Raw genomic sequence first — 21182 nt, forward strand, 5'->3', positions numbered from 1 at the left:
CATTCCTCAGTGGTGAGAAGACCACAAACATTCAGCTGCCCCGGGCCTGGGTTTCGGGTGGACCAGCCAACTGGCGGTTCAGCCCTTCCTGGTGCTGAGTTGGCCAGGCCCTGGCCCTGGATGGTGTGTGTCTGAGGTCCTGGAGGGGTTCTGGGATTCTGTGGGAGTGATGGAAGTGGGAGGAGGTCTGTGTGTGTTTGGGAGGACTTTAGGGTGAGGGGGTCCCAGAGTCTGGATCCCTGGTAGGGGGTTGTCTCACCCCCCTCACCCAGGGACGGGCTGTGGATCTGGATCCCTGATGGGATGGGGATCGGGTCGGGCATCGGTATGTTAAAGCTCTACTTGATGGGACGTCTGTATATGTCAGGGTCTCTGACGTGGTGTGTGTGTCTGTGAGTGTGTGGGGTGTTTGGGGGGTCTGTGCTTGGGAGTATCCATCTCTGATGGACAGCAGCTCATATCTTGGGTACTGGAGGGGAGGTAGGAGGTCTCTGACTGGGATGTCCTGGAGGTGATGGTGGTGTTGGGTGTGGGGGCAGGGTTGGAGGGGACTATCTAGGAAGTGTTGGTTTGTGGGAAGAGGTGAAGGCTGTGTGTTTGGTCCCATGGTCAGGAATTTTCATATACTGAGGTGGGAGTGGAATGAGGGAGTAGAGGAAGGGGACCACTGGTGTTTCAGCGGCCACACGTGATGAGACCCTTCCCCTGCTGGCTACCACTCCTCCCTGCAGCCCCTCTCACTTCCCTCCCAGCTCCCCCTTATGCCTCTGTGTGTCTGGATTTTGGGGGCTGCAGGACACCCCCAGGCACCCTTCAGGTTGTACAGTGTGGTCCTAGGGGCAGGGTACCTTAGAGACAGCCCTCTCTCCCTCTTTGCTTAGAACAGTTCCTCTGTTCCCTTGGAAGAGGGCAGAAACGGAGCTGGCAGTCCACATGTGTAGGGAGATTCTCAGAGAGCATTATATTTGGGTCATGAGCTTAACTGGAAACTTGGAGACCAAGCACAAGGGAGAGAGTGGGAGGGAGGCGGGGGCATACAGTTGTTCCCGCCACCCCCGGGGACGCAAACTCAGGCACCGTGGGAGGGTTTAGGAGGCACCGGAGGGGCCCTGGGGCCAGTCTGTCCCTTGGAAGCCAAGGGCGTCCAAGCCCGAGTCTGGATGGGCTCTTTGCCCAGGGCTGGAGAAAACCGGTCATTCTGACTCTGGGGGGTTGGGGGCGAGTAGCCCGCCCCTCTCCCTGAAAGAAATGAAGAGACAAAGCGGAGGAGAGATGCAGGAGGAGAAAGCAGCCGTTGGGGCAGGTCAAGCCGGCTAGTTCCAGAAGCTCCAAGACCCCCCGCCGCTCGAGGCAGGTAGGATTGGCCTGCGGAGCGGTGAATTTACAAAGCGGAAGGCGCTATGCAAAGCGCAACAGGCGGCTGTTACCACTGCTCTGGCCGCAGGGCGCGCACAGGCCGGTGCTCACCGCCAGGTTCCCGCTGCAGAGGGCGCTGCAGACGCTGCCCGTCACCGGCCGGGAGCCAGACACGCTGAGGTTGCCGCAGACGACCCCGCCGCGGGAGCTGCTGACACCTGCGGGGCAAGAAAGATGTGGCTCAGTCCTCGTGCAAGGCTGTCGTCAGCGGCTCCTGCCTGCTAGCCAGAGTCCCCCCACCCATTCTTCTCTTGCTCAGAGCCCCTTCCCTCCATTCTATTCCCCTTCCCCGTCAAACACCATCATATCCGAACACTCCTTCCTGTAGTCCAACCTCAAGCATCCTAGAAAAACTGTTAGACCAGGCCCTCCCTATAGGCAGGAACATCTATTTAAGTAATTACAATCATTCACTGCCACACCCCCTCCTTCCTTTCAGGGTCTTAAGCTGTGGCCCCTTGAGGGCCTCCTGTCTTTGTATATAAAGCTTTATTGAAACCTAATCATATCTATTAAGTATTGCTATGGCTGTGGCTGCTTTCACATTACAACAAGCAGAGCAGTTGAGCAGAGACCGCGTGACCCACCAAGTCTAAAATATTTACTATTTGGCCATTTGGTAAAAAGTTTGCCCACCAGGAACCCCAGGCTCTTATTTTAGGACCCACAGTACAGATTACTTACAGACATTCAGAGTTCCAATGCCTTCACACAACCTTGTGGGAAGAAGAAAGAGACAAAAATTAGTTGGGGAGAGCAGAACCAGCAAATTCCCTCCTCCAAATAATCTTGATGCAAATTAGATGTAAATAAGATGCAGACAGTTCCTGGCTCTGAACACAGGTTGGAGGGTGAAGAGACATCCTCTGCACAGATGTGGTCCTCACCTCTGCTCCTCGCCCTCCAGCAGGCGCCTGTAGGTGGCGATCTCGATGTCCAGGCCCAGCTTGGAGTTCATCACCTCCTGGTACTCCTTGAGCAGGCAGGCCATGTTCTGCTTGGCCTTCTGCAGAGCCTCCTCCAGCCCTGCTAGCTTGCAGCTGGCATCATTAAGGGCCGCCTCACCCTGCTGCTCAGCCTGGGTCACTGCAGCCTCCAGCTTGGAGTTCTGGGGGGGAGGGTAAAGTTATTAAGGCTCCTTCTTTGGGACTTAGGGTCAGAGACCAGGTATCCACTGGCCATTGACTGTCAGGGGAAGAAGGGGCCTTACTGGTTTGTTGGGTCAGGGGTTGCAAATTAGTGCTCTTGGGGAATGTCGGCACAGTGTCCTTAACTTTTTGAAATTTAACGTATAGCCCCACATTCCTGGCGTCTCTTGAAAAATCCGAGGATCTGGCCACACTGGGCCTGCTTTTCCACAGGGCCTGTTGCAGTTTGATCTGATGAGCTTTGCCCATTGTGCTTTCCAGTTTACCAAACCCTAGTGCCTTTGGTATGGCCTGCTTCGCTCGTTCACTAATCTCTGGGGACATCTCAGTGTGTGATCGCTGACCTAAAACAATGGGTCAGAGAGGTGAAATGGGCCCCCCAAGTCACGTGACGAGCTAGTGGCAGGGCTGGTTAGAGAGCGTAGGTTTCCGGCCCCTCAGACTGCTATTTCCCCTGCCTCATTTTGCTTCAGAGACCATGAAAGACCAGGTCACTCCATTCTCTTCCATAGCCCTCCCCCCACAACCCACATTCAGGGGGAATGGAGAACATTGTCTATGGAGGGGACCTGCCTGAAGTTTCACGTTGCTCCTTTTCCCACACTTTGGCAAGGTGTCTGACTTCAATCTCCCTGCCTCAGCCCAACCCTGTTCTCTTTCTACACTGAGGGGTGGGCCAAGATCCTGTACCTGGCACTTGGCATTCTCGACCTCGGCCGTCAGCCTCTGGATCATGCAGTTCAGCTCGTTGATCTCCTCCTTGGTGCAGCGCAGGGTCTCCCCATGCTGGATCACTGTGGCCTTGATCTCCTCACACTGGGGAGAAGCACAGATGCTCATGAAACACAGGCTATGTCATCCGACTGAACTCCACAGCTTGCACATCTGCACCCCATCCCGAGAGCTGCCCGCCCTTCCCTTGCCCACCCAGACAAAGGTCAACGCTTTTTCAGCATCCCTCCCCACTCTGCTAATGCTTTCAGATTTTAGCATCCCTGTTCTGGGAAGGGAGTGCTGGACCACTCACCTTGCTGCGGTACCAGGACTCAGCCTCGGCCCGGCTGCGACCGGCGGTGTCGTCATACTGAGCCTGGATCTCAGCCACAGTGCTGTCCATGTTCAGGTCCTGGCTGTTGTCCATCTTGACGATGACCGAGGTGTCTGAGATGTGGGTGTGGAGAACTTGGAGCTCCTGAGGGGAAGTAGGGAGTGTTAAGAGCCCCTTGGACCATATCCCCCCTCCAGGCAGTCCGCTTTCTCACCTCCTTTCCTGTCCCCTGCCCCTGCTTCTTCCACAGCCTCACTGTCTGAAACCTCAGTTCAAAGGTGACATCGTCCCTTCAACCCTGGAAGCTCTCAGTGCTCCTCAGGACCAGAGGCCTGAGGCTGAGAGGAGTCTAGCTCTGAGGCCTGCTTACCTGATTTCAGTCAGGGCCTCCTGTCTTGATCCTTTGGATCTAGGACTAGAACTTGAAATTTATGATAATTGTCACCATGCTAACTGGGAGCACCAGCTTGTCTGGGCTTGGCAGGTAAGACACGAAGCTATGCCTTTCACCTTCTGACAGTAAACCTGCCTCGGGTCCCTCAACTCTGCCCTGTGTCCCCAAACCAAGAGTTTCAGGAGCCAAATGGTGGCGAGTGCTTTCCAGTGTCTAACTGCCATCCTCCTTGGTGCCCAGCTGCTTTGTGGCCCCTCACCTCCTCATACATCTGCGCAGAAAGTCAGTCTCCTGGGTCAGGGCCTCCACGTTGGCCTCCAGCTCTGACTTACGGAGGTAGGCTCCGTCCACATCCTACAGGGAGAGGGAGGAGCAAGAGTCTCAGTGGGGAGACAACACAGAGCTCTCCCCAGCAGGGAGGGCGCACTCCCTGGACCCTCCTTAGCTGCTCATTCCGGTGCCTGGTGTCATGGTGTTAGTGAAGTCCTTTACTCATTTTGAGGGGTCAGGAGCAGGTCTGGGTGAGAGGGGGTCCTGATGTTTCCAGGCATTCCCCTTGGTACTAGGATGATCCCTCTAGAAGGCACTATCATGAAACGTAGGATCTAATGTAAAATAGCTCAGTTCTAACGCTGACCCACTTCTCCCTGCTCTGGAATGTTATGGAAAGAAATCTAGAGATGTGTGGTCAGTAGTCATCCCAGGGATCAACTCTGCTGCCAAACCAATGTGACTCAGGGCAAGACCCTTGCTTGGTCTGTGTCTCAGTGTACTGAGGGTGGTGTTGCTGAGTCAAGTCCTAAGAGGTGAGGAGCAACAGCTCTGTTCATGCCAGCATTTCCCAACCATTGCTGGCCAAGGATGGAGCCATCCCCAAGCATTCAGGTGCTCTTCCGTTCACAAAAATTTATGCAGTGCCTGTTTTCTCCCAGGCTCAGAGCAGGAGGAGGTGGGAAGCCATTGGGCAGGTGGGAGTTAGCTTGGATGGTGGAAGATTGCCCTGTTTGAAGCAATGCTCTGATGTCCAGGGCCACTCAGGGAGCACTGGGACATTTGGAGAAAGAAATAGGGGAGAGGTTGGGCTGTGTGATTCCGGGGAAGTCACTTAGCTTCAATGAATCACAGAGTGCTCCCTCCACCTCTGTCCACGGTTCTGAGTTGTGGGATGTGTATTCTGGGGCCACTCACCTTCTTCAGGGCCGCAAATTCATTCTCAGCAGTGGCCCTGAGGGCCACCTCCTCTTCATACCTGGGGACAAAAAGGGCACAAGTTTCAGTGGCCAGAGTTTCAATAGGCTGGGATTTGAAGAGAAGCAAAGAGAAGGAAGGCTCTGACAAACACATTCCAGGAACTGGATTTTTTGGACGTGGTCATGGAATCAAAAATTGTCCATCCCTCTCCTATGGGCACCCAAACCAGCCATGTCACCCACTGTTCTTCCTGTTTTAGAGGTAGGGTGGGTGCCATGCACATTCTTGTAGGCCTCCTTTCTGTTCCTGAAGCTAATTCCCCAGTGGTGGCGGCGGCACCCTGATCTAGTTTAGGTGTCTCCTTTTCCTGTCCTCTTGACTTTCTTATCCTTACCCCTCTTCAGGGCCCAACACAGCACCTGGAACATAGATAAATGCTTGATAAATCAAAATAAAATAAACACAGAATGATGAGGTGGCTGGAGAAGCACAGACTTGCCAGTGATTCCTCTCCCATCTCAGAAAAGAAAAAAATTTCCCCACAGTCTTTCTGTCACTCTCTACTTTCTAGTGGAAAGTTCTTCTAGGGGTCTAAACCCAAATCTACCCTGCTTTGATTGCACCCCATTTCTTTTCTCCACAGCCTCCTCCCCGATGCACTCACTTCTTCTTGTAGCCCTCCAGTGCCTCCTGTATGTGGTTGGACTGTGAGGCCAGCCTCCTGCCGTCAGCCTCCACATGCTCAGCCTCCCGCTTCAGCGTTTGGATGTAGCCCTCGTAAAGGGCCTCCAGGTTGCTCTCGCAGCACTCGCGGTCCTGGTGGAACTGCAGCTTGGTCTCCAGCAGCTTGTTCTGCTGCTCCAGGAAGCGCACCTGGTGTGGAGGTGGGAGAAACAGTGAGAGGAGCCAGTAAGCCCAGCCCTCCTGCAAGAGCAGGCAGAGTGAGAGAACTGGAGCTCACAGCAAGGTGTGCAGAGGCAGAGGGTGGGTGGATGGCATCATCCTTGCTAGACTCTCCTGGCCTTAGGAGGCAGCTGGAGACTCCTTGTTTCTTGATTACTTGCTTGAATCTGAGTGAGGGTCTGTCCAGTTGGGCCTGGCTGGGGTAAGTGAGACACTGAAGGGCATATGGGTTGTGCTGGGTTGGGTTGGGGTGGAGCTAGATAGGGGTTGACAGTAGTGACAATCAGGGAAGGTTTCCTGGAGGAAAGGCGTGTAGAGGAGGGTTGAGAGGGTTAGAGTAAGAGGAAAGCCTTTCACTGTGAACCTCACCAGTGCAGGGGAGCTCTGTCCTCAGTGGCCAGTCTGGGGCTTGAATGGATGGTCAGCCTGGGCAGAGCTTCCTAGCTGGGGAGGGAGGTTGGAGAGGGCAGTTTCTCACCAAGTAGAATGGCTGGGGTCTGAAGAGGCCTGGTGGAGGATGACACACACGCCTGTGTGAGGAGACACACTCTTATGTGTCTGGAAGCCAGGCAGGTAATGTGAAGGGGGGATGATTTTCAAAAATAGGGAGGGTGGGGGCTTAGGGAAGTAAAGCATGCAAACCTCTGCTGGAAATCATTCAAACCGGACAGATGTGACAGCAGCAATCACTGTGCCGCCAGAAAGGAATCAGCAAACAGGACCAGGCTCCCTGGTCTCCAGTTTTCCCCTTCTCAGATTTTTTTTAGCTGGATTTGGGACATTGGCTTGCCTTTTATGGAGAAGGCAATGGCACCCCACTCCAGTACTTTTGCCTAGAAAATCCCATGGATGGAAGAGCCTGGTAGGCTGCAGTCCATGGGGTCGCTAGAGTCGGACACAACTGAGCAGCTTCTCTTTCACTTTTCACTTTCATGCATTGGAGAAGGCAATGGCAACCCATTCCAGTGTTCTTGCCTGGAGAATCCCAGGGACGGGAAGCCTGGTTGGCTGCTGTCTATGGGGTCGCACAGAGTCAGACACGACTAAAGCGACACAGCAGCAGCAGCTTGCCTTTTATAGGCCTGGTATCCTTTCATCCAACCTGATGAATGCAGCTAGGCAATCCCTGTGGAGCTCCCAGAAATGGGGAAAGGGGACTTCTGATGTTACGTGGGATCATTTTAGGGGGTCTTAGCTGGCAGGGCTCAAACCATGGTGGTGAGTTGCTTGTCTGTTTTGATCCCTGAGTTTCCTTTCAGAGTCGTGGCCAGCACACACACTGCAGCTAGCACAGCTTTGGGGCTGAGAGGGGAAGCCACATACAGAGAAGCATCACACAGAGAATCAGTGGAGAAACTGGACACAGAGCCCCTGCTGCCTGCTCCTGGGCCAGGACCCTTTCTGCTCCACTCCCTGTCCACCTTTCCTGGGTGTGAGCTCCAGCAACTCAGGATAGAGTGCCTGCTGAAGTGGCCAGCTCTCGCTCGAGAGGAGTGGGGGAGCTGGGCCCCAAGCTTTGAACTCTCTAGCCTCAGGGGCCTGGAGAGCCTGGAAGGGCCAGGCTTGGACTCCTGCTTTGCCACCCACTCTCAGGGAATGTGGGTGGGGGCTGGGGCCGGTCCTGCCGTAATTCCCCATCTCCTTTCTCCTCTATGTGCACTCAGAGGACTACTCTGGTGGCAGTGATTCTCAAACATGAACCCTTCATAGGCTAACTTCAGGATTTTGCCTGTTTTACTCATGATTTATCTACAAATGGATTTGTTTAGCATTTCACTAAACACAAATGGGGCTTAAAGGGATAACTTTATATTAGCATCATAGCTGTAAAACCAGTATCACTGGGGATACATAAGAGGAAAACAGAAAGCATGACATTCTAGCTGAAACTGTTGCCCCAGACAGCTTTGAAGCTGAGGCTTGCTCTCTTTCATTAAAAGCATGAGAGTAGCAAGTATTAGAGGGATATTAAAGACATATTAATACCTAATGAGATTTCCCGCATCTGATTTTAAGGATCAAATTAAATAAATTAAATTAATAAATTAATAAATTAAAGAGATTAATTTTCTCATCAGGTGTTTCAATGTTATTTAATGCTTCAGTGGAACATCTAAAACTATCACATAAAATATCAAGGGTCCTCATTCCCCATTTCCAGGAGAGTTCAGTTCAGTCACTCAGTCATGTCTGACTCTTTGCAACCCCATGGACTGCAGCACACCAGGCCTCTCTGTCCATCACCAACTCCAGGAGCCTGCTCAAACTCATGTCCATCAAGTCGGTGATGCCATCCAACCACCTCATCCTCTGTCGTCCCCTTCTCCTCCTGCCTTCAATCTTTCCCAGCATCAGGGTCTTTTCAAATGAGTCAGTTCTTCGCATCAGGTGGCCAAAGTATTGGAGTTTCAGTTTCAGCATCAGTCCTTCCAATGAATATTCAGGACTGATTTCCTTTAGGATTGACTGGTTTGAGGTCCTTGTGGTCCAAGGGACTCTCAAGAGTCTTCTCCAACACCACAGTTCAAAAGCATCAATTCTTTGGTGCTTAGCTTTCTTTATAGTCCAACTCTCACACCCATACATGACTACTGGAAAAACCATAGCTTTGACTAGATGGACTTTTGTTGGCAAAGTAATATCTCTGCTTTGTAATATGCTGTCTAGGTTGGTCGTATCTTTTCTTCCAAGGAGCAAGCGTCTTTTAATTTCATGGCTGCAGTCACCATCTTCAGTGATTTTGGAGCCCAAGAAAATAAAATCTCTCACTGTTTCCATTGTTGCCCCATCTTTTTGCCATGAAGTGATGGGACTGGGTTCCATGATCTTTGTTTTCTGAATGTTGAGTTTTAAGCCAACTTTTTCACTCTCCTCTTTCCCTTTCATCAAGAGGCTCTTCTTTGCTTTCTGCCATAAGGGCGGTGTCATCTGCATATCTCAGGTTATTGATTTCTCTCCGTGCAATCTTGATTCCAGCTTGTGCTTCATCCAGCCTGGCATTTTGCATGATGTACTCTGCATAGAAGTTAAATAAGCATGTGACAGTATACAGCCTTGACACATTCCTTTCCCAATTTGGAACCAGTCTGTTGTTCCATGTCCAGTTCTAACTGTTTCTTCTTGATCCACATACAAGTTTTTCAGAAGACAGGCAAAGTAGTCTGGTACTCCCATCTCTTGAAGAATTTTCCACAGTTTGTTGTGATCCACACAGTGAAAGGCTTTGGTGTAGTCAATAAAGCAGAAGTAGATGTTTTCCTGGAATTCTCTTGCTTTTTTGATTATTCAAAAGATGTTGGTAATTTGATCTCTGGTTCCTCTGCCTTTTCTAAATCCAGCTTGAACATCTGGAAGTTCTCGGTTCACATACTGTTGAAACCTCGCTTGGAGAATTTTGAGCATTGCTTTGCTAGTATGTGAGATGAGTGCAACTGTATGGTAGTTTGAACATTCTTTGGCATTGCCTTTTTTTGGGATTGGAATGAAAACTGACCTTTTCCAGTCCTGTGGCCACTGCTAAGTTTTCCAAATTTGCTGGCATATTGAGTGTAGCATTTTCACAGCATCATCTTTTAGGGTTTGAAATAGCTCAATTGGAATTCCATCACCTCCACTAGCTTTGTTCTTAGTGATGCTTCCTAATGCCCACTTGACTTCGGACTCCAGGATATCTGGCTCTAGGTGAGTGATCACACCATCGTGGTTATCTGGGTCATTAAGATATTGTTTGTATAGTTCTTCTGTGTATTCTTGCTCTCCAGGCAAGAATACTGGAGTGGGTTGCCATTCCTACTCCAGGGGATCTTGCCCACCCAGGGATTGAACTAGGGTCTTCTGCATTGCAGACGAATTCTTCACCACTGAGCCACCAGGAATGAACTTTCAGGGGTAAATTCTCAGGTCCTGCCAGGACTTCCGGGCTCAGGAAGGGTGGGATCTTGTTTATGGGGACCCTGCCTGTCTGGAAAGAGGTTGTATATAGTAACAGTGCTCTAATCAGGAGCCCCTGCTCTAGACTCATCTCTCTGGTCTGTCTGTGCCCTGGAAGTGTGTCCATCTCCTCCATCAGCCTGGGGGCTCACCTGGCCCACACCTCTCCTGCACCCTGACTAACCCTTGAGTGCCCACCCAGGAAAGGAAGGTTCAGGAAGGGTGTGATCAAGGACACCCACCTTGTCGATGAAGGCAGCAAACCTGTTGTTGAGACACTTGATCTGCTCCTTCTCCTCTTGCTTCACCCACTGCGCATTGGGGTCGATCTCCAGGTTGAGGGGCGTGAGGAGGCTCTCATTGACTGACACCGTGGTGATGCAGGGAGGGCAGGGGCCGCCCACGCGGCGGGAGCGGTACCCGAAGCTGCGGTCGAAGGACCCGGCGCGGAAGCCCCCGCAGACGCTGCGGCTACCGAAGCCCCCGGTGAGGCCGCGGTAGCAGGAGATGCCGCGGTAGGGGGCGGCCGTAATGCAGCAGCGGCCGGGCCGGGGTCCGCAGGCGGAGACGCAGCTGAAGGCTCGGACCCCGCCGGGAATGCAGACGCGCTATGAGAGGCAGGACATGGTGCTGTGGCGGCGAGCGGCGGTGGGAGAGGGCAGCTGGACCCAGAAGCCCACCATGTGCCTTATATCGCGGCCCGCGGGCCGGAAGGAGGAGCGCTCGGCCCACTCGTTTATGAGCTTGGAGGTCGGGCTGCGAGCCTCTGCGAGCCGGAATTAAAGTGAACCAGGCCTCCCGGCTGCCTCCATAAAACGGCGTTCACCTCCCGCCCGCGCGCGCTTTATGGGACCGGGTAGCGCCTGCTCAGCCTCGCCGGCCGTGCGCTGCGGGCTTGGGGCCGGCCGCCCGCGGCCCTAGGCCGGGACTGGGCCGGGAAGCGCGGGGGCATTGGTTCTAGTCCCAAACTGGGCAGCTAGGCACCCCGGCCCCACTAGCCTGCGCCACCGCCCTGCAGGCTGGGCAGCTTTGGTCTTAGTTGCCCGTGCGGCTCTGCGAGGTCTCTGTGTGTGTATGTGTTGTGTGTCTGTGTGTGTGTTGAAGGGGAGGCATCTTAGAGGTCAGTTCTGGAGATTCTTGTCGTGATCTGGGACAGGTGAATAACCTTTCCGAACCTCAGTTTCCTCATGTGCAAAATAGGGATCCTAACAGCACCCGCTGGGGCGCAATGGACAGGGTAGCATTTAGGGCCCTACTTAGCTCTTAATAAGAGCTCCATAAATGTTAGTTAGTTGTTTGTTCTGTTTATTCTATTATTAATTTGCCATTCCTCCTGTTTCCCCTGGGACAAAAACTCTCTCTCCTTTCTGTCAGAACTCAGCTCATAGCTCCTCACCCAGTAAGGCTGGATCCTCCACCCCCACCCCTCATACTTCTCTCCACTCTACTGGTGAGGAGAAAGGGAGTTTACATTTATGGAGTACCTACAATGTGTGGGCTTCCTGGGTGGCTCAGCAGTTAGAGAATCTGCCTGCAAGGCAGGAGACGCAACAGAAGCGAGTTCAATCCCTGGGTTGGAAAGATCCCCTGGAGGAAGGCATGGCAACCCACTCCAGTATTCTTGCTTGGAGAATCCCATGGACAGAGGAGCCTGGTGGGCTACAGTCTGTGAGGTTGGAAAGAGCAGGAGACGACTGAAGCGACTGAGGACACAAGCACATACAATGTGTGAGGAATTTATACTGCATTATTTCATCTAACCCCGAGGGCATTCTTCTGAGGTCCGAATTACTGTGCCCATTTACTTGATTAGGAAGGTGAACTCAGAGTGAACCAATGGCTTATTTACAATCAAGCACGGGGGCTTCCCTGGTGGCTCAGTGGTAAAGAATCTGCCTGCCAACGCAGGAGACACGGGTTTGAGCTCTGGTCTGGGAAGATCCCACATGCTGTGAGGCAACTAAGCCTGTGTGCCACAACTGTTGAATCTGTGCTGTAGAGCCTGAGAGCCACATCTACTGAGCTTACTTGCTGCAACTAGAGCGTAGCCCCCGCTCTCCACAACTAGAGAAAGGCCCTCGCGGCAACAAGGACCCAGCACAGTCAGAAACAAACAAATAAAAATAATGATTAAAAAAAAAAAACAAGGTAAAGCACAGAAGGGTCCATCAAGGGCAAAGTCAGAATCTGGAAGGAGGCTCCTAGCCCTCTGCCAAGACTCAAGGGTCTGAGTCTTCAGGACTGAATGAGAGTTAAGTTCCTCATGGAGGCAGGAGCCCAGACTGCTAGGCTTTGGGGTCTTAGAGAAATCAGATCCAAAGTCTGATCCAAAGCCTTCTCCTCAACTGATGCTTGCTCATGGCCAAAACCCTAGAAGGCTACAAGCTGTCATAATGGTAGTTAATTATGTGTCCAATTATGGACAGAGGAAACCAGAGTGTGAACTCAGCAGCTTGCATTAAAGAGAAATACGCAAATCATCTTTGGCTTCCTTTGCTTTTAAATATGACTTGTTATTATGCAAAGGGGTAATTAAATCCTGGAACAGCAGAGGTCACCCTGGCCGGGCATGCCTGGCTTTGGTGGCCTGGTGTCCCATTTCTAGGGAGTGCCTCACTGCTCCCTTTGCTGTCTTTCCCAATTCTCTTGTGGGCCTGAATCCCTTTGGTCCAGCTTTGATTTTGCAGGGGTTTCAGTGTAACCTTAGTGCCATCCTCTGTAGAAGATGGAGCCCCACCTCCAGTGTCTTTTGCTTCTGCTCCCAGCTGTAGCTGTGTGACTAATGGCTTCAGGATTATGAATTTCTACTCCAGTTTTCTTCTTTAAAAAATTATTTATTTTTGGCTGTGCTGGCTCTTCGTCACTGTGCGGATTTTTGTCTAGTTGTAGAGAGAGGGGCTACTCTTTAGTTGCAGCAAGCGGGCTCAGTAGTTTGTGACACACGGGCTTAGTTGATCTGCATGAGGGATCTTTCCAGACCAGGGACTGAACCTGTGTGCCCTGCATTGGCAGGTGGATTCTTCACCACTGAGCCGCCTGGGAAGCCCTCTACTCCAATTTTCTTTAGGGACTAAACTGGTATTGAAGAAGTCTTCCCTTGGTATCTCCCTCACAAGAGGAAATGGACTTACCCCAAAGTATTTAATTTCCTTAATTTAAAGATTTAAATTAGACTTACAGAAGCACTTTCATGATGCTTGCTTGGATCTCCTTCTGCATTTTGGTGGATGGATGGAGCAGATTTTCTGTGCTATCACAATCAATGAGGAGGTTAATAATCAGCTTTTGTTCACACTGATAATTAAGTGCATTTAAAGCCCCAAGAGACCAGAGGCCTGCAGGCTGAGTTGTGCTCTCTAACATGACCGGAAGGATGGAAATGACAGGTTTGACAACTAAAGCACAGTGGTCCTCCAAGTGTCAGTACCAATCCCTGACCCAGCTCCAATTTCTGTTACATTCAAGGACAGACTTCCCCATAAAGACAGTTGGTGGTCACAGTGATGGGGAAGAGGGGGGCTGCTCCATTTTCAGCCACATCTTCTAGAAATTGATCCCTTGCCCCCTTTATCTCCAACCCACCAGTCAACGGATGGAAAGTTGGTGTCGTGTCTCTTCTTTACCCCCACCCTAGGCCCCTGGAGCCGATACAAGGCAGGGAGCAAATAGATACCCAACAGGAGCCAGGCTCAGAGTTGGAAGGAGTCTGCAGTCCCCACGGAGGGCAGGCACATGCAAAGGACTTAAATCAAGGCTGCAGGGGATCTGACTTTAATGCCAGGGTACTTGGTGGGAGAGTCAGCCTCCAGTGCCTTGGGGCCAGAGGTCAGGGCATGGTCTTACAGGAAATGACAGCTTGGCTGGGGATGAAAAACACTGAAGAGCTGGATGTACAGGGAAGAGAGAGGGGAGGAGGGTTCAGGCAGAGGGAACCATGTAAGCAAAGACACAAAGCGAGGGAGGCCAGAGGATGTGGGGGAACAGCTGGCAGCGAGTCTACTTAGGTTGGAAAATGGGGGATGGATGAGGTTAGGGGGAAAGGAGGCAGGGGGATGGTGAAAATGGTGGGTGGGTAAGGTGGGCTTAGACTGTCAAGCTGAGTGTGAGAGGTAGTTGACCGGGAGAAGGCTGTATTCACCGTGTGTGACCAAATGGGATGTGAGGATAGTATGTGGAGGGTGTGTGTGTGTGTCTACTTTTGGTAACCCAAGGCGTCCTTATGAAACATCTTGAACATCAGCATGCCCATTTCAGAGACACACTTCTTTTTTCTCCATGGAATAATAGTCAAAGTGATTCTGGAATCAGACATACCTGGGTTCAAGCCTGGGCTCTGCACCTTGCAATCTGGATGAAAATTCCATAACCTCTCTGAGCCTCAGTTACCTTTGTATCTAGAATGAAGATAATCAAACTTATCCGGGGATGTGATGTGGATAAAGTGAGTGTATATGTAAAGCATTAATACAATGCCTGGTGCCTAGTAAGTGGTCAATAAATATCAGCTGTTATCATTATTGTTGTTGTTATTATTTCCCCTCTATGGCCCATTGGTTGCCCCAGATACCTTCCCTTCCAACCATCCTGGCCTCCGCACTCCCCTCACCCCCACCCTGGGCCTGCCTTGTCTTCCAGGTCTGGGAGCTGGGGCCTCCTGCCCATTGAAGTTTCTTGGAATGGATCCCAGGTCCCACCACTCAGTCCAGGCCCAGAGCTTATTGGAGAAGCTCTTCTGAAAATGCCCCAGAAAACAGGGAGGCCTTTGAAAGAGACTGTCTGGGGAGTGTGGCCTTGCACTTAAAGTCTAGTTGAGGAAGACACTCTGTGTTAGGTGTGGGTGAGGAATCTTGAAGGCACACAAAGAGGGGTGGAGGTGGGTGGACAGAGGGGGTTTTAGGGATTCAGATACTGAACTCTCACACCACACTGCTCACACACATCTACTCACTTCATGGATCCCCCAGCATGAAGTGGCTGAACAAATACTTTTTTTTGGTTGTATGACTGGCTTTTCCATGTCTTGGTGGGAGTAAACACAGTTTCCTTCTGGCCATGCCAAGGGTCAAGTGTCATAGGTTGCCCTGAAGAGTTGGCCCCCAAGACCTACCTGTGAAGCCCCTGGAAGGCTCTTGCTCTCAAAGCTGCCAGGGTCCATGCTCACCTTCCCACCCTAGGCTGGCCCACCCTTTGTCCCTGGTCTTAGTGCATCTTGTGGCCCAAACTAAAAGTCAGAGGTTATGAGTCCAGCTGACCTGAAAACCATTATCCCAACCCAGCTTCCCTTCCTCTCCTCAATTATCTTGCAAAATGCAGAGTCCCTAGGCCTTGGTTGACCTAGGCTCCTTGGCACCCTCAGGCCCTGAACTATGGAAAAAATTCTGCCAAGGCTTCAGAGTTGCCTGAGTATAGGATTTTCCAAAGCCCCATCTTGATGATATTATCCCAAGAGCAGAGAAATGACTGAGAAATTCCCCAAGCCCATAAAGGTGACAAGAAGTTTGCTCCACGTGGTGATGTAGACAGCGCCAGGTGTCTGGGTTTATAAAAGGCACAGACAGTGAGGGAGAGCTCAGAACCCTTCTCCTCTTCCTCCGGCTTCATCTCCTCCAGGCTTGAGTCACTATGACCTGTGGATCAGCTTGCTTTAGCTCCCGTAGTGGAGTCCGCAATTCCAGCTCCTGTGTGACCACTCAAAGGTACGCTCCTGGGCGCACCTTCAGCTGTGTCTCGGCCTGCGGGCCCAGGCCCAGCCGCTGCTGCATCACGGCTGCTCCTTACCGCGGTGTCTCCTGCTACCGTGGGCTCACTGGGGGCTTCAGCAGTCGCAGTGTCTGTGGGGGCTCCCGTGCTGGTTCCAGCAGCCACAGCTTTGGGTACCGCTCTGGTGGCCCCAGCCCTCCCTGCATCACCTCTGTGTCAGTCAACCAGAGCCTCCTCAGGCCCCTCAACCTGGAGATCGACCCCAATGTGCAGAGCATAAAGCACCAGGAGAAGGAGCAGATCAAGAGCCTCAACAGCAAGTTTGCTGCCTTCATTGACAAGGTGGGTGTCCTTGATCACACCCTTCCTGAACCTTCTTTCCTGGGTAGGCACTGAAGGGTTAGTCAGGGAGTAAGAGAGATGTGGACCAGATGAACCCCAAGTCCGATGGAGGAGATGGACACATTTCCAGGGCACAGACAGACTAGAGAGATGTGAGCATTGAGCAGGGGCTCCTGGTATGATAGCACTGTTATAACGTACAAGAGAGATAAGAACAGGCTTGGAACTGCATGTCAGAGGGAAGCGGACACAGACCCCTGTCCCCCATGGGACACATACAAAATTTACGTCAGAAATAGAAACAGAAGAAAAAAAGAAATAGAAATAGGACTATAGGGTCATCCTTGCGGACACCTGGAATGCTTAGTTGTCCCCTGCCAATCTCTCTCTCCGCACCCCCGTCCCACACTCACTCACTCACACACTCTCACACTGAACTCTGGGGCCAGCTGAGGCTTCCCCAGTAATGTTCACTTCAGACAGGAATGGGCCAGCAGGAGACCTAACTGGGGAAGGTTTTCCAGGGGAAGGCTTAGTCATTTGGGAGGGGATTTTGATTCCTGGCACAGTGAAGCCAGGCATGAGAAAGGACTTTTCCGCTTGATCATGGATACTTGGACTCAGATCTGCAGCCATCTCAGTGACAGAGATCCTCATGTATGTGTTGGGGTGGGATGGGGGAAGGGATGGGCGGAAGTTTTGGAGGGTAGGTCCTGCAGGATGCTGGGATTACGGCTGTCTGGGTGACTATTCCTCTGGGCGGCAGGTGCGCTTCCTGGAGCAGCAGAACAAGCTGCTGGAGACCAAGTGGAAGTTCTACCAGAACCAGCGCTGCTGCGAGAGCAACCTGGAGCTCCTGTTCAATGGCTACATCGAGACGCTGAGGCGGGAGGCTGAGCGTGTGGAGGCCGACAGCGGGAGGCTGGCCTCAGAGCTCAACAGCCTGCAGGAGGTGCTGCAGGGCTACAAGAAGAAGTGAGTGCATTTGGGAAGGTCCACTTCTCTCAGAAGGTTGACATGATACGACAATTGGGGAACCACTGAGCACACTGGCCTTAGAAACTTCTTCATTAACCTGCTTTTGCTTTTATCAGCTTTAAAGGCAGTGACAGGAAGACACACGAAAAGAAGAGAAGCTGAAATGTCAGCAAAGAGTCTTTTTCTATTGCGTTATGAACTTCTTAGGCTAGCGACCATATCCCTCTTCATCCATCCATCCATCCATCCATTGACCCATCCCATAAACCTGTTCTGAACACTCACTCTTTTGCTTTACTGTGCTAGGTACTGGAGGTACAAAGAAATGACACTATGTCTTCTCCACTGTTCACAATCACTGGTTCAACTTACTAGTTCCATCCACCTTTCCAGGCAGTTTATTATACTTGAGTAATAACAAAACCAATATCTTTAAAGTGAATCATGTCTAAGTTAGAGAAATGTGTAATTAGGGATATGGGTGAGAGGGATGTTTCAGATATCCTGGGGGCTGGATGTGATGGGTCAGGTTGAGCCCTCCTTTCCATTACTAGCTAAATCTCTTGTTTCAAATTCCCTTCCCTTGTGGAGGTATGAAGAAGAGGTCGCCCTGAAGACCACGGCAGAGAATGAGTTTGTCAAAATCAAGCAGGTGAGTAGGTCTGCTTGGGGGATAGTTGCCTGGGAGTCTGGTAGCCCTCAGGGCATCGGTATGCCCTTGTTCAGTTAATAAACTTATATTTTATTCCAACCGATAGAAGGGCATTTCCCTTTTCACACTCTGGGAGATCTACAGGGCAAGCATTCTTTGGCTCTTCCTTAATAGGGTGGCCCAGAGAGATGGAAGGACTTTCTAAAGTCACACAGGACGTTTTGCTAGAGTTGGTGGGAGACCTTAGTTCCCTTATTCTTGACTTACTGATCTATGCCTATGACTTGCTTTGCAGGGCTGGGGATGGGGTTGGGGGAGGTGGAGCCCCCGCTGGAAAGCCTCTGCAATGACCAGGGATTGCTGTGTGTTTGTATCTCCAGGAGGTTAATTGTGCCTATGTGCTCAAGGGAGATCTGGAGGCCAACGCACACAGCCTGGTAGAGGAGGTGGGCTTCCTGAAGACCCTGTATGAAGAGGTAAGCACCAGCAGAGAGAACATTACTCAGGTCTCCTGCTTCCCAGGCCGGCCTGTGTACAGAGGAAATAGACAGGGGTGCCTGCAGGCGTGAGGGTTTTGGAAATTGTGGGCTTGTGTGTGTGTGTGTGTGTGTGTGTGTGTGTGTGTGTGTAAAGGTAGAATGTGAACTCTGTTCTACTTGGCTCTGGATGGTGTATGTAATGTGAATGACTCTTGGCCCCACAGGAGTTGAGAGTCATGCAAGCCCACATCTCAGACACCTCAGTTATTGTCAAGATGGACAATAGCCGGTACCTGAACATGGACAGCATTGTCGCCGAGATCAAGGCTCACTATGATGAAATCGCCAGCCGCAGTCGGGCCAAGGCTGAGAGCTGGTACCGCAGCAAGGTGAGTGGTCCAGGACACCTGCCTCCTAGATGTGGCGCTGGGGGGGATTCAAGGCATTTATTATAAAAAGGCTACTTTTGTCTGGGGATTCTGATCCCTAGGGACGGTAAATAAAGTATTGACATCTCTCAGGCTGGGGTAGAAAGGCAGGGCTGCCGTGTATGGTTGCACAGGCTGAGAACTGGACAATCTGCAAATCATCTAGGTTGTCCTGAATGTGTGGGAGGTCTGTCCTGATTTTTCATAAGCCTCTCTGCTTCCTCTTCCAGTATGAGGAGATCAAGGCCACAGTGATCCGGCATGGGGAGACCCTGAGCCGCACCAAGGAGGAGATCAATGAGCTCAACCGCCTGATCCAGAGGCTGACAGCTGAGATTGAAAATGCTAAGAGCCAGGTAGGGTTTTTTTGAGGCCCACCCAGGGTCCCACAGGCAGTGTGTGTGCCCAGCTGGATCTCACCATTCACTCTCCAGCCCATTTGTATGACTTGAGTCCCAGGTTATGGCCCTTCAGGGAGCCCCAGTTGATGAAGGGGAGAGGTCTGTTTCTGGGGCCATCTCATCTAGGTAGAGAGACTAGACACATCCAGGAAATGGACACAGAGACCCAGAGGCCATAACCCACCTTGTTCTCTCCTGGGCCCTTAGAACTCCAAGCTGGAGGCCGCAGTGACCCAGGCGGAGCAGCAGGGCGAGGCGGCCCTTAATGATGCCCAGGGCAAGCTGGCGGGGCTGGAGAAAGCCCTGCAGAAGGCCAAGCAGGACATGGCCTGCCTGCTCAAGGAGTACCAGGAGGTGATGAGCTCCAAGCTGGGCCTGGACATCGAGATCGCCACCTACAGGCGCCTGCTGGAGGGCGAGGAGCAGAGGTGGGTACAGTCTGCACAGCTGGGGCCTCAATTGCATAGACCTGTCCCTTTTTTTTTCCTCTACTACTCCCCCATTCCTTCTTCTGCTCACATCTTGGAACCCTTTCTGCCTCCCTCTCTGCTCTGAGGAGAGGCTAAGGAGAACAGTCTCAGTTGAGCCCCCTGTCTGATTTCCAATGGGCTCCTACATCATTTAGTTAGGGACAATAGTTTGCTGGTTCTCTGAGGGAATAAAAAGTCTATGATGTATAATATTTGCATATTTTAGTGGTATAAATACTTCAATCATGGCTGGGCTCAAGCTACCACTGTGACTTCATGCAGAGTTGGCTAGAAATGTACAAAACAGTATCTGTGAACCAACTGGTAGGAGCTGGTGCCAGAACACCCTTGCTTAAGGGACAGGATAAAAATGGCCTCAAACTGAAAGGGCAAATAGAAAAATACATTTCGATTACAGAGACAACAAGTTTGTGGCCCAGGGAGACTGGATTGTTCAGGATGGTAGAGCTAGTCAGTAGGAGTGGGGTAGGCAGTCTGAAGCTGGAGTCCTGGGGGCAGTCCCACTGCACTTCAGTAGGACCGTCTTCCTAGAGGGACTGGGAGATCCTGCCCCTTGTGTTCTCTTGAAACAGAGCTGGGGAGATGCTGAGCCTCTAGGGGTGCTGGACCCCAGACCTTCTCTGACCTTCTGGTGAGGAACTTGGGTGGCTCCTTAGGTGATCAGGTTCAGAGTGGGTGACCATGTGACTTCTGGGATCGTTGTCAGAAACTAACACCCAGTCCTAATGCTCTTTTCTCTCCCACATTAGGCTGTGTGAAGGCATCAATGCTGTGAATGTCAGTGAGTAATTCGGGCCCTGAAGGGGAGACACTGAAGTGAGACAGTGGGAAGAATGTCTTAGCTCTGAGGGTGAAAAGACCCGGGGAGAAGAGTTCCATTCATTTCCAACCACACAGTTACAAAGAGGGAGCTGGTTGACAGGTTATGAGTGGAATAACACTTCACCTCCTGCCTGTTAGAGTATCAGTCTTATTTTCCCCATCATAGGAAGCTCTGACTTTGTCCTTGTCCAAACACACTTGTCCATACTCCAGTTGTCTTGTTCTGGATCAAAACAGGTATTTTATCAGCGTGGTTGTCTGCATGGAGGTCTTCCTGAAATCAGCTACAGAAGAATAGATTAAGAAATATTGAGGTCATTCCTGTCCAGTGAGGATGGGAGTCCTAAGACCACACAGGAGTTCAGATTGTCTTTCTCTCTGGAGATGTGGATGATCCAGAGATGTCCTACTGGGTGTTAGGGAGGGAGCTATGCTTGGGACCAGCTCCCCACCATCCCCGAAGGTTCTGACTTACCATTATTGTCTCTGCGCAGGTGTGAGCCGCTCCCAGGGTGGAGTTGTATGTGGTGACCTCTCAGCCACCCGTACCTGTGGCATCAGTTCCTATGGGGTGGGAGCCTGTGGCAGCAGCTGTAAGAAGTGTTGAGTTGGCAGGACTTGAGGAGGCACCCAAGCCCCAGCCCATCTCACCCTCTCCGAGCCTCCCAGCTGGCCTGTCTGCCCAACCCTACCATGTGCAACCCATCATTCTGACTCACCTTCTCTACTGTCCACCTCTCAATTCTTGTGTGGGAGTCCCTTCCTCCCCTCCTTGTCTCCTGCCTGCCTCCAGCTGAGAAAGACTGCTAGGAGGAGTGATCCGTGGATGTAGTCTATTTGAGGATCCTGGGCTCTCTGA

The 21182-nt window shown here is 51.7% G+C and overlaps 1 protein-coding gene and 1 pseudogene across 1 annotated transcript; one reads left to right on the forward strand and one right to left on the reverse strand.

Moving 5' to 3' along the window:
- Window positions 1-454: 454 nt before the first annotated feature.
- Window positions 455-10777, reverse strand: LOC129654389 (keratin, type II microfibrillar, component 7C-like; annotated as a pseudogene).
- A 4875-nt stretch (window positions 10778-15652) lies between these two features.
- LOC129641714 (keratin, type II cuticular Hb1-like) lies at window positions 15653-20930 on the forward strand. Its single transcript, XM_055566347.1, has 9 exons — window positions 15653-16072; window positions 16839-17047; window positions 17642-17702; window positions 18083-18178; window positions 18406-18570; window positions 18840-18965; window positions 19218-19438; window positions 20251-20282; window positions 20818-20930. The coding sequence occupies exons 1-9, from the start codon at window positions 15653-15655 to the stop codon at window positions 20928-20930; spliced, it is 1443 nt and encodes a 480-aa protein (XP_055422322.1).
- Window positions 20931-21182: the final 252 nt, after the last annotated feature.

The sequence above is a fragment of the Bubalus kerabau genome, chromosome 1, assembly GCF_029407905.1.
Source record: "Bubalus kerabau isolate K-KA32 ecotype Philippines breed swamp buffalo chromosome 1, PCC_UOA_SB_1v2, whole genome shotgun sequence".
Lineage (NCBI taxonomy): Eukaryota > Metazoa > Chordata > Mammalia > Artiodactyla > Bovidae > Bubalus > Bubalus kerabau.

Bases quoted from the DNA above. Each gene is read 5' to 3' on its own strand.
- LOC129641714 (XM_055566347.1), top strand. From the start codon at position 15,653: ATGACCTGTGGATCAGCTTGCTTTAGCTCCCGTAGTGGAGTCCGCAAT. The intron at 18,571-18,839 runs GTGAGTGGTCCA...TTCCTCTTCCAG, and splicing joins AGAGCTGGTACCGCAGCAAG to TATGAGGAGATCAAGGCCAC. The intron at 18,966-19,217 runs GTAGGGTTTTTT...CTGGGCCCTTAG, and splicing joins TTGAAAATGCTAAGAGCCAG to AACTCCAAGCTGGAGGCCGC.